The following is a 12800-nucleotide window of genomic DNA, read 5'->3' on the forward strand; positions in this document are numbered from 1 at the left end:
CTAAAAGACACACGTTTATATTGTGCTCTAATTAGTGCATTCTCGTTGATTGAGCTATTTGTTTTTATTAGAAAACAAAGGGAAAATGACACTTTTTTCCCCTGAGTTATATACCTATAGCATTTTTGCCCCCTAAATTATTGAAGTGGCTGTTTTCCCCCCTGAAATGTTAAATGGACATATTTACCCTTCAACTAAATATTTAATTTATTTTTTTTCTCCAACAAATTATGACCATAATTTGGTTCAAACCAAACAAACACTATAGCAACCAAATCGAAATATTCCAATTACAATTTAGAATCGAAATCCGATATTTAGAGTTTATTAAAATCGTGAACCAGAACGGACGGTTCATGTTCCGAACTGAAAAAATAAAATACATATATTGTTGAATTTATACTATTTTAAAATAAAAAATAAAATTTTAAAATAAAGACGGTTCAAAATCGTGAATTGGATCCAGAACCGCCGGTTCACGGTTCAAGATTCAATTTTTTTGATACATAATTTTAATAAATTGACATTTAAATATTGGATTCTAGATCTGAATTATAACCGAAAACTATTAATTCGATTGCTATAGTATCCGGTTCAATTCAAACCGAACCGTGGTCATCCCTACGTATACGCAATAATTTGTTGGAGAAGTAAAATAAATAAAATATTTACTTTAAGGGTATAAATGTTAATTAAATATATCAGGGGGAAAAAGCACCACTGTTAGAATAACTGAGGGGGCTAATGTGCTTACCTAAATAATTGAGGGGGAAAAAGTGCTATAAGTATATAACTCAGGAGTAAAAAGTACCATTTTCCCGAAAACAAAACAATAAAAGACAACTTTCTTTGCAAAGAATCTCCATCTATCCTAATCCCGGGACAGATTATAGCCACAGAAAGAGTGAGAGAGAGTTGTGTGATGGAGTTCAAGTCTGCACCAAACACGATAGGGAAACCTATCAAATGCAAAGGTTTGAATCTTCTCTAAGAAATTTCACTAAAATCTTTTGAATTCATACTTTAAGGAGGGAATTAAATTGGGTTTGGTGTGAACTAAACCCACAGCTGCAGTATGTAGAGGAGCTGGAGAGGCACTTGTGATAGAAGAAATCGAAGTGGCTCCTCCCAAGCCTGGGGAGGTTCGGATTAAGATTCTCTGTTCATCCCTCTGCCATTCTGATCTTACTTACTGGAAATTTAAGTCTGTAAGTTCTAAGAATTATTCCAATTTTCAACTAAAACCTCCATATTAATTACATTATGATGATCAGCATATAGCGGTTGCCTTCTCCGGTGAAAAGGCAACTGGGTTAATTGCCTTATCTTTTCTTGATTCTCCGGCTACCGTTCACTTTATATTTACCGGCAACTGTTCACTTTATTGTCGAAAATATCGTCGGAGTTGGCTTGAATGTTGACCGGAACCCTTGTGACATGTGACAATCACATATCACTAATCGATTTTTGGACTTTATTGCATCAAAATATAATGTCGATAGACTTAATTGGTACTTTAAAAGTTAAGGGTGATCCTTTTCCTTTTTTTTTTTAATGACAAAAACTTGTATAAGTGAGACACGTCGGGTCAAGATGGAAATATAATACTGAAAAATGTAATACTAATAAGGAATAAAGTGTCCCTGGTAAGAAAAAATATAATACTTTTTTTTTAAAAAAAAATGTAAGGTGTAATTTTTGTGTATAAAGGTCATGAGTTTCTAATTCAGTATAAAAACATAATTTCACAATTTACTTTGATTTTTCAATAAGTGACATATATACTCTCTGTTACTATATATAATGTAAGTTGTGACTTATGGTTCACTATTTAGGGACCACTGTCTTTTTTTCCAAGAATCCTAGGCCATGAAGCAGCCGGGTAAGTAATTAATTAAATTGCATAATTTTTTTATTGGTACATAATTAAATTGTACAATGACTTCAATAAATTTTTTTTTTCTTTAGTGTGGTTGAGAGTGTGGGTGAAAATGTGGATGAAGTGAGATTTGGGGATTTGGTAATCCCTGTGTTTAGAAGGAACTGCGGGGAATGTAGGGATTGCAAATCCCCAAAAGGTAACACTTGCACAAAATTTGCAGTTAGGTATCAAAGTGGAATGCCTAGAGATGGAACAAGCCGGTTCAAGGATAAGGATGGACAAAGCATTCATCATCTTTTGAATGTGTCCAGCTTTTCTGAGTACACTGTGGTAGATATCACTCATGTTGTTAAGATGAACCCTGATTTCCCCATTGATATGGCTTGCTTGCTCAGTTGTGGTGTCACTACAGGTAGATTATCTTCAACTTCTGTAGCATTTTTTGTTGGTTTGATCATTTTTAGTCTCTCGGCCTTTTTAAAATAAACTAAAATGACTAAGGATACAAACTTTTAATCACAAGGTTATGAGTCCGGATTTCAACTTTCTTGATTTGAGTCAGTTAACGAAACTATGGGCAACCTAGACTAGCTGGTTTACCTCCTTGTGGTCTTTGCCGATTAAACTATGGGCAACCTAGACTACCAGTGCACACTCTCGGGTAGTGGCTGCAGGTTTCCCTCGTCATTCAATAAAAAAATGGTGAATTGAAGCTTGATGAATATAAGGGTATTTTAAATGTTTTGAATAAAAGTTAGTAAATTTAGATGAAAATGTAATATTTATACTAGCAAATGTAATACTAATTAGGAAAATATAATACTTTTGATGAAAAAAAAAGTAATACTCTTACATCAAAATATGTAAAAGTATTACATTTCCCTTATAAGTAACAAATACTTTATTCCTAATAAGTATTACATTTGCTAGTATAAATGTTACATTTGTATATTAACACGACCCAACCGAACCATTTCACGAATAAGGATCCGTAAGACGGTCTTACACGAGTGTCATGTGAGCCAATTTATATAGATTAAGAAACTAAAAGTATTGAATTGGTAATTTAAAACAAAAAAATAAAAGGCAAAAACTTTTGTGAGGCCGTCTCATGGGTCTTAATCCGTGAGACGGGTGAGATCTTTGATTAATAAGGTAAAAAATCCAACCCATTAATCAAATATTTGACCCATTACTTAAATATTCGGTCGGTCTCAGGAATTGAGACCCGTGAGACGGTCTCACACAAGTGTTACCCAAAATAAAAATACCATTTGATGGATTTAATTAACCCGGGTGGATCGAATCAATAAAACCAATAAATAAGGAATAGCGCCCTTAGGGTTGGGGTTCAGCCTTTTTGGAAGAATAAATAAAGAATAGCAAATTGACAAGGTAACAGGACAAAATATGTGTCACAGAGACAATATTGTATTAATAACAAGTCGATATACGAATTACAACGAGTGTAATCCTATTACAAGAGTGAATTAGGACAAGACAACACAAGATGTTAAGACATAGCCAGTGATGTCTTAAGGGAACAAAAGGGACACCTTTTATACCCAAGAGACCCGTAACCGCCACCCTAAAGAGGAGGGGACGGTTACAACCGTCTTTGACTGCACCTGCCGCCCAGGCAGGTCGGCTAGACTCCCGACCGAGAGGTTGGCTTGGGGGAGTCGTCTTGGGCAGTCCACCAACTGCGGCCTGGGAAGTCGCCAACGCGGACCTGGGAGGTTTGTTGCCGAGGCAGCCCGAGTTAAGCGTGAGGCTTGATCCCAAGGCTCCGGGTCTTCGGTGCTCCATTTCTTTGGGTTGATTTGCCTCATTTCTAATATATCCATTACCATTATATTTGATAAATCAAAAATGATATTATCTCTCTCCTTGAGAAAAAATATCAATGCAATTGTTTATGTATGTAGGTATAGGGGCATCCTGGAAAGTTGCTAAGATTGAAGAAGGCTCTACTGTTGCAATTTTTGGACTTGGTGCTGTGGGGCTTGCGGTAAGGCAACTTTTTATGGTTCACATAGTGATGAGTTGATCATAAAAAGACAAAATTTGTGTATGAGACCACCTGACATATTATTGTTCGTGAGATGGGTCGGGATGTAATACTTATACTAGAAAATGTAATACTAAATTAAGAATAAAATGTTTATTACATGGAAAAATGTAATACTTTTGAAGAAAAAAAGTAATATTTTTACATTTTGATGTAAAAGTGTTACATTTTTCATCAAAAGTATTACATTTCCTTTATAAGTGCAACATTATTAATAAGGATAAATATAATACTTTTGATGGAAAATGTAATACTTTTACATCAAAATATAAAAGTATTACGTTTTCTCTTATAAATAACAAACATTTTAATTCTAATTTAATATTACATTTGGTAGTATAAGTATTACATTTGAATATTGACTCGATCCAACTCGACCTGTCTCATAGATAAGGATCAGTGAAACGATCTCACACAAATGTGACCCCATAAAAAAATTATTTTTAATATACTAAAAGTAGATTATATGTGTACTAAATGTACATTATATAAAATAATGTATTTTCAGTACTCAAATAATATACTTTCCATGAACACAATATACATTTTTAATATATTAAAAATACATTATTCGTATATTGAATGTACATTATTTGATATATAAAATAATGTACTTTCAATAATCAAATAATGTACTTTATGTACACAAATACGGAGTAATATAATGTACTTTTTATTTGTGGTCCACACAACAGTATGGACTATGATCCATGCATTAACGACTCTAGTAGTAATACAAGTTTTTGGATAATTTTATTAATAGTATTATTTCTTAGCATAAATAAACTTCAAATGTAATAGAGTCAGGAGCATTCAAAAAAAAAAAAAAAACTTCATTTGACATGATGCATTGCAATTGGTAACTTACACTTGGTCAAAGTACTTATGAGGTTCATGTACAATAGTGTTTTGTTCAATTTAGTCCTTCTATCTTAATTTTGATCAATTTAGTCCCTTTACTTTGAAAAGCTAAACAATTAAGGATAATAGTTGATTTGCTGCTAACATTATCTCTGTCACGTCATCATACTTATATGCCAACTCATATATTATTTTATAAATATTTAAAACTAATTATTTTTACCACCAATATATTACATTAATATATCACAAATAAATACATAAATATTTGGTCACATAAGCTATTGTCCTTAATTATTTCAATTTTTAAAGAATAAGGACTAAATTGGAAAAAATTAAAGTAGAAGAACTAAATTGAACAAAACATTATAGTATATGAACCTCATAGGTACTTTGACCCTTATACTCTGAATAATTAAGAAGTTCTTGCTATGATCTGAGATCGATGTGATTTTTTACGAAATAGATATTTTTCCTATGACAATAAAATAATACAAATAAAATTTGATTTTTTTTTTCTCTTTTTGCTACATAGTAGAATTCAGTTTTACAAAATTGAAAATTTCTCCTAATTCAACATACATAAGATGAACGCGTTTTTTACATTCATTTCAATTGCACTTACATTAATATTACAACACCAAATGAACATATACAATTTAAGTAGAGTGAAGATGATAGATAATCTAAAAGAGCATAAATATATTATAATCTAAATGAAGACATTACTCACTTAATATTGTGGATTTCAAACTATTATATTATAGGTTGCTGAAGGTGCAAGGCTACGTGGAGCATCCAAAATTATTGGGGTTGACTTGATTCCGGAAAAGTTTGAACTTGGTGGGTATGATAAAGAATATATAAAAATTATTATTATTATTATTATTATTATTATTATTTGACCATTACATTTTTATCATTTTTATCCTTTGAGTTCAAAATCAACTTAGGGGGTGTATTCAATCATGACTTTTGTAGAGTTTTAAAGACTTTTAAAATGATAGATTTTAATAAACTTTGATTGACTTTCATAGAGTCGTTCAAAACTTTTTAAAACTTTTTAAGACTCTATAAAAGTCTATATAAAAAAATATTCATAGACTTTTATCAACTTTTTATTTTAAAAAGTCTACGAAAGTCATTGAAATTCTAAATTGAATACATTATTACAAACATTCAATGATTTTGATTCTTATCATTTACAATTTTTTTACAAAACATTTATAATATATCATAAAATTCTTCTTATTATATAGTTTTTCACCCACATCAACATTCTCAACATTATTATTTTTATCCGTAGTATGCTGAGACTTATATGCTAATTACTTATATATAAAATTTGACGATAAAAAAATTGCTTTGTTCATGTATTTAGGGAGAATTAGAGAAAGTTAGGGATAAAAAATTCATAGAAAAAAATAAAAATTAATATAAACAAGCAATAATGAAGTAAAAATAATATTGTTTCAAATTTTTAGATGAAGATTCTAAAGTTTATGAGAGAGAGAAAAATTGGTAGAGTTTAGGTATGAGGAAAATATAGGATAATGAAGAAAAAATAATTTTATTGAATTTAGATAGGTTTAATATAGAGTTTAAATAGAGAGAGAGAACATTCAAAGTTGTTAGAAAGAAATTTTGAAATCTTGGGGTTGATGGTTGGATTTCAACTATTTATATTTGAGAAGGAAAAGTCTACAAAAGTCTTAAAATTAAAAAGTCTACAAAAGTTCATAACTTTTTGAATACCACATGACTTTTAAAGACTCCTTAAAAGTCTTAATCGAATACCGCACGACTTTTAAAGACTCTTTAAAAATCTTGATTGAATACCGCATGACTTTTAAAGACTCTTTAAAAGTTTGAATTGAATACCTCCAAACTTTTAAAGTTCATAAAAGTCTTTAAAACTCTATGAAAGTCATGATTGAATACACCCCCTTAATTAATTTATCACTAACTATTAAAATTGGGCCATTTTTAGTTTTTCATAAGAACTAATTAAAAGTGGCACATTTTTATTAGTCAGGAGTGAGGACCAAATTTTTTATTAGTTTAAACTCGACAATCAAAAGTGAAAATCGCAACAGTTAAGAGATTCAAAAAATTGATTTATTATTATTGTCATTATTGTTGTTGTTGAATGTCACAGGGAAGAAGTTTGGACTAACAGATTTTATCAATCCAACTAATTGTGGGGAAAGTTCAGTAGCTGAGGTCAAGAGTATCTTCCTTTTTAAAAAAAAAATTATTATATATGATATTAAAAAATATGGAATAGTTATTAAACTAGTACTCTCGTTGAATATTAATTATTTTATTTATCTTAAATAGGTCATAAAAAAAAATAACCAATGGAGGGGCAGACTATTGCTTCGAGTGCATTGGTTTAGCATCCTTGATGCAAGACGCTTTCGCCAGCTCTCGTCAAGTATCAAATCCACTTAATATGTTATATTCATAACAAATACTAGCGTTTCATTCCAATTAAAAAGCTTAAAAAATTACTATCCCCACGAGTTTAGCTCAATGGTTCACTAAGATCAATGCTCGAATCTAAACGGTAGCAGTGTGGGGATTATGCCCGAAGTGGGTAGATTCTCTGTACGCACTGACATTTGGCCCTATCTGCTGAGTCATTGTGATTTACATCCTCGCAGATGCCCTGACGGGGCGGGTGTGGGGACCTGGGGTTGAAGTGGGTAGATTCTTTGTACGCACTGACATTTGGCCCTGTTTGCTGTGTCATTGTAATTTACATCCTCGCAAATGTCCTGACGGGGCGTTACGCACTGACATTTGATCATGTCTGAATCACTGTGATTTACATCCTCGCAAATGTCCTATAAGGAGTAACTAAAAAACTAATAAATTTTTAATTAAAGTTAGACGTATACTACAAAATAATTAATTTTTGGAGTTATTATAATTTGTAGGGTGGATGTACAATAATACTTGGGATGGAAATGCATGGAAAGCCGATAAGTATAAACCCTTATGAGCTCTTAGCGGAAAGAACAATCATTGGATGCTTGTTTGGAGGAATCAAACCGAAGGTTGATGTTCCCGTACTTGCCCAAAAATATATGCAAAAGGTAAGCTCTTGAATTTTTTTTTTGAAAATGTAAGCTCTTGAATTTACTTGGCCATGTTTGGTAAAAAATTGGCCTATAGGCCAATTTTGACTTATTTGACAACTATTAATTGTTTGATTTAGTTAAAATATCAATACAAATGTTTGGTTAATTAACTTTTTGCAACTTCAAAAGGCTAAAATTTAAAAGGCTACTCCAAGCAACTTTTTCAATTAGCTTTTTGAGAAAAAAAATTATACCAAACAGCTAACAGCTATCAGCTAACAGCTAATTTACCAAATACTTTTATACAATCAGCTAATGTTATCAACTATTTATACCCTCTAATTAACACAATCAGCTAACAACTAACAGCTAACAGCTAACAGCCATTTTACCAAACAGGGTCTTATCTGGTGTAAATTATCAATGTCATTTCTGAATTATTAATAGTGAAAATGCTGATTCTCAATTTTTAAAACAATATATATATATATATATATATATATATATATATATATATATATATATATATATATATATATATATCCTCTCGTAGTGTAAATATTGCCCTTCAATTTTTCTCTCGTACCATATAGGAGGGACAATATATGTACCGTTTTAAAAATTGAAGGATAACAATTACACTACTAATAATTTAAGAGTAACATAGGCGGGGTCATTTCTGAATTATTAATAGTGAAAATGCTGATTCTCAATTTTTAAAACAATATATATATATATATATATATATATATATATATATATATATATATATATATATATATATATATCCTCTCGTAGTGTAAATATTGCCCTTCAATTTTTCTCTCGTACCATATAGGAGGGACAATATATGTACCGTTTTAAAAATTGAAGGATAACAATTACACTACTAATAATTTAAGAGTAACATACCGCGATCACTTACTTCATACATCACTATGTGTCCAATTAATCATTTTTTTTTCTTTGTTCTATTATAACATGAATGTAGGAGTTGAATTTGGAGGGTTTCAAAACACATGAAGTCAAATTCGAAGATATTAACCAAGCATTTGACTTGCTCGAACAAAAGAAGTCACTGCGTTGCATCATCTGGATGGATGCTTAACAAATTTTAGTTGGATCTTCATAAGCGTCTGCCTTTTTATCCACATTAGATTATTAGAATTATTTCATTTTTGGTTCTATGACTATTGGAGTCTTGTTAATTGCAGTCCACGAGTTTTAAAACTATCAAATTGTTGGTATGTTGAAGTAGCTAGAAAATTTTAATGAGTAAAATTATGGTGTGTTGAAGATTGAAGATTTGTTGTGGCATGCACAAACCTACTCAACCTAGATGTTTGAAGATTGATTTGGTGTAATTGGCTAGGGCCATTTTGTGTATGGTTATGTCTTACTAACCCCTGTAATCTTTGGTGATCATTTAGTGGATTGGGCTGGGCTGAGTTGTCTCGAAAAACGTAAGAGGAATTTTTCCGAACTGTGTTAACAATTGTTGTGTCCTCGGTTTTATTTCTTTACTTAGTTTTCTACCTTGTTGTTTTTTATTGTGTGTGGTTCACGGCTAAATTAAAGATAATTAATTGAATTAAAAATTAAGTCAAAACCATTTAGGAATCTCTTGCATTCAAGATCCACGATCTCTTTTTTCAAGATCAATTGCCTTGATTTTTTGCTCTTGGTATTTTTAAAACCTTTATTTCGATTGTAGATTTGTAGGACCATACATAACCAAACATCAATGTTGATAATTATTTCAAATTCCACCCTACTACCAAACATGCAAACTAGTCTCACCAAAATATATTCCAATTATCAAGTATTTTATTCATATTTCGATTTCGATTCTCATGTTCAAATCAAACACACCCTTAATAGCCCAACTGGAACTGTAATAACTAAAATAATAGTTTGAGACCAACATGAAAGTGCCACAAAAAAGCTCCCGGACTTCCGTTAAAATATGTGATATTGGCAGACAGATAGACTGATAGATGCACTCTGGACTTCTAATGAACTAAGCAACATACATACTTTCATGAAAAGTTTATAAACGAGAGTTTCAAAAATCATTTCTTAATATTAATTCTTTAATTAATGTTTACTCAATTTATTTTCATTTTTATTGAGTAGTTATCAATTAGTTTTTTTTTTTTTTTTTGAAGTGGAGTAGTTATCAATTAGTTGATTTTTCTACAAGTTAATAAATTAAAGAATTTGCATAATTAAAAACATAATAAGTCTCAATCAAAGTTATATCCCTCATTTATGTCCATGTTTTTAATGCTAATCTTGTGTACATTGTGCTTTTAGTCATCCTTTGTGTATGCAGACCGCATGCAGCCATCCTCTGTGCATGCATGCCGGTCTGCAAGCCCATCCTTCTATCATTGAGCCACCCCTGAACACATGGGCTAGGCCCAATCTGATATATTCCATCACAATAAAAAATATGAACTATTATATACGGTAATGTTAGTCGAGAAATATAACATGACTTTATGTAAAAATCACGTATTTTACATTTAGAAGTAACCACACATCCTTAAAAGTTGTAGTTTTTTTTTTTTTTTTTTATAAATAATATATGCAAATAGTTATATATGCAACCACACAATTGAATAACAAATAACATGGATTAATATTCGATTATATAGAGAGAGAGAGTGAGAGAGAGTCAGGATCAAATAAGAATCACTATTTCTGTGAAAATGTGAGAATTACCTAGTATAACTCATTACGTTGGATTATACAACTGTTACTACCTAATTGTGTAACTTGTAATAACTGATTGTGCATTAATGAAAAATGACTCTCAAAATACACTGTAGAGTGTGTGGGTGTGGGTGTGTGTGTGTGTATATATATATATATATATATATATATATATATATATATATATATATATATATATATATATATATATATATGTGTGTGTGTGTAGCAATTCAAGTGTGGAGATACTCTCAGGTTAAAAATGGGGTGAGATCTGAGCCGTTGATCAAATCTAGATCAACGGCTTAAATCAATAAAAAAAAATTAAAAAAAAAAAATGGGCATCCTCATTTAAAAAAAAAAAATTGTAAAAATGACTCTGAAAAATATCTGAAAAATGTAAGTTTCGCAATGCATTATTCCAAATCAGACAAATATATGGTTGTCATTTTATTTTGCTATTTTGTTGTTTCTTCGAGTGAAAAAAAAAAAAAAAACTTGTTATTTCTCGAATGTTAGGGGGTGGTAACTGATGGGACATTATTTGAGTAGTCCTTTTTTAGCCTGCGTTTAATGTGTGACTGTCACGAATTTATCTGGATAAATACTTTTTAATTAAAATGTAACAATTTTTTTTACATTTATAAAAAATATTACACGTCTGACAGTAAAATCGTTTTTGGTTACGATAAATAAATGCAGGAGCTGAATTTGGAGGGTTTCAAAACACATGAAGTCAAATTCGAAGACATTATGCAAGCATTTGAGTTGCTGGAGCAGAAGAAATCTCTGCGTTGCATCATCTGGATGGATAATAATAATGCATAATTTTATTTTTAGCCACACACAATACATAATTTGAAATTCTCTCTTCAAATCAATTAATGCAGAGATTTTATTTACAGAGAATTATGCCGTGTTAATTTGTTTATGTAACACAGTAACAAATTCAATCATCATATCCTTAGTGATGACTGTTTGTTTACACCACCCCCCCCCCCCCCCCCCCCCTATGTTTTGGCTAAAGTTGGTACAGAAGTTTGGAATGTTTTAATGATTTGATACCATATATATTATTTTGAGTTAATTATCGAAATGGTCCCTTGACTATAGTGAAATTATCAATTTAGTCATTGACTATTTTTCTTGACCAATTAAGTCCCTCAACTTTAAAAATCTTAACCAATTTGGTCATCCGTTTATTTTGTTGTTAGACATCCGTTAACTCGGGACCAAATTGGTAATTTTGTTATAGTCAAAAAACTATTTCAACAATCAGGATGTGATGGTCGGCTATAGATTCTTTGAGCTCGCACTAGTCAGCACTTCTCAGTTTCCACCAGTACTGGCTAAGCTAGAATCAAATTCAACAATCACTCATTCATCAAATTCAGCATGAGGAGTTGCGAATCGTTATGCCTCATGAATGGTTGTATGCTCGGCCTCACCACTTGGTTCTGCATCTTCTCGAGTAGTTAGCAAACGAGGTGAGCTTGATAGAACTTCTACTCCTCGAGATAACTCACCACTCAGTTCCACTACCTCTCGAGTGGTTGGAGAGCTACTCGATATCTCAACAACATTGGCAGCCTCTTTGCTCAGTTCTACAACCCCTCGAGCAGGCTCAGATGATACTTGCGACGGCTCAGCTGAAAAACGTGTCATTCCAGTTAAAAAAAAATTGATTTTGTCTCGTCGTTAACGGTGTTAACGGCGTTATTCGTTTGTGCCATTATGAATGTACAGTTATGGGATTATGAATGTACAGTTATGGCATTATGAATGTACAGTTATGACATTATGAATGTAAGTTATAAAATTATAAACACAACTCTGACATTATGAACTTACAATTATGAACATATAGTGATAAAATTATGAACATAGAGCTCTAAAATTGTGAACATGGAGCTTCGAAAATTATGATTTTACAGTTATTGAATTATGAATGTACAGTTACGGAATTATGAATGTACAGTTAACGGAATTATGAATGTACAGTTATGCAATTATGAACACAGAGCTCTGACATTATGAACTTACAATATGAACATATAGTGATAAAATTATGAACATAGAGTTTCGAAAATTATGAAGTTACAGTTATTGAATTATGAATGTACAGTTACGGAATTATGAATGTACAGTTATGAAAGTATGAATGTACAGTTATGAAAGTATG

The 12800-nt window shown here is 31.2% G+C and overlaps 1 protein-coding gene across 3 annotated transcripts; it reads left to right on the forward strand.

Annotated features, from left to right (window-relative positions):
- The first annotated feature begins 845 nt into the window (after window positions 1–845).
- Window positions 846–9200, forward strand: LOC109184793 (alcohol dehydrogenase-like 2). Of its 3 annotated transcripts, none has more exons than XM_019334832.1 (10): window positions 846–974; window positions 1069–1208; window positions 1836–1882; window positions 1969–2294; window positions 3811–3893; window positions 5582–5657; window positions 6973–7041; window positions 7160–7251; window positions 7757–7915; window positions 8892–9200. In XM_019334832.1, the coding sequence occupies exons 1-10, from the start codon at window positions 923–925 to the stop codon at window positions 9006–9008; spliced, it is 1161 nt and encodes a 386-aa protein (XP_019190377.1). In that variant the 5' UTR covers window positions 846–922; the 3' UTR covers window positions 9009–9200. The 3 variants fall into 3 exon arrangements, 2 of the variants coding, with proteins under 2 accessions (XP_019190377.1, XP_019190376.1); XR_002054876.1 differs by having other exon boundaries at window positions 847–974; window positions 6973–7037; window positions 7155–7251; XM_019334831.1 differs by lacking the exon at window positions 7160–7251 and having other exon boundaries at window positions 6973–7037.
- Window positions 9201–12800: the final 3600 nt, after the last annotated feature.

The sequence above is a fragment of the Ipomoea nil genome, unplaced genomic scaffold, assembly GCF_001879475.1.
Source record: "Ipomoea nil cultivar Tokyo-kokei standard unplaced genomic scaffold, Asagao_1.1 scaffold1286, whole genome shotgun sequence".
In the NCBI taxonomy this organism is placed as follows: domain Eukaryota; kingdom Viridiplantae; phylum Streptophyta; class Magnoliopsida; order Solanales; family Convolvulaceae; genus Ipomoea; species Ipomoea nil.

Excerpts from the sequence above, each read along its gene's own strand:
- LOC109184793 (XM_019334832.1), top strand. The coding sequence starts at position 923 with ATGGAGTTCAAGTCTGCACCAAACACGATAGGGAAACCTATCAAATGC. Across the intron at positions 975-1,068 it reads GAAACCTATCAAATGCAAAG|CTGCAGTATGTAGAGGAGCT; the intron begins GTTTGAATCTTC and ends CTAAACCCACAG. Across the intron at positions 5,658-6,972 it reads TCCGGAAAAGTTTGAACTTG|GGAAGAAGTTTGGACTAACA; the intron begins GTGGGTATGATA and ends TGAATGTCACAG.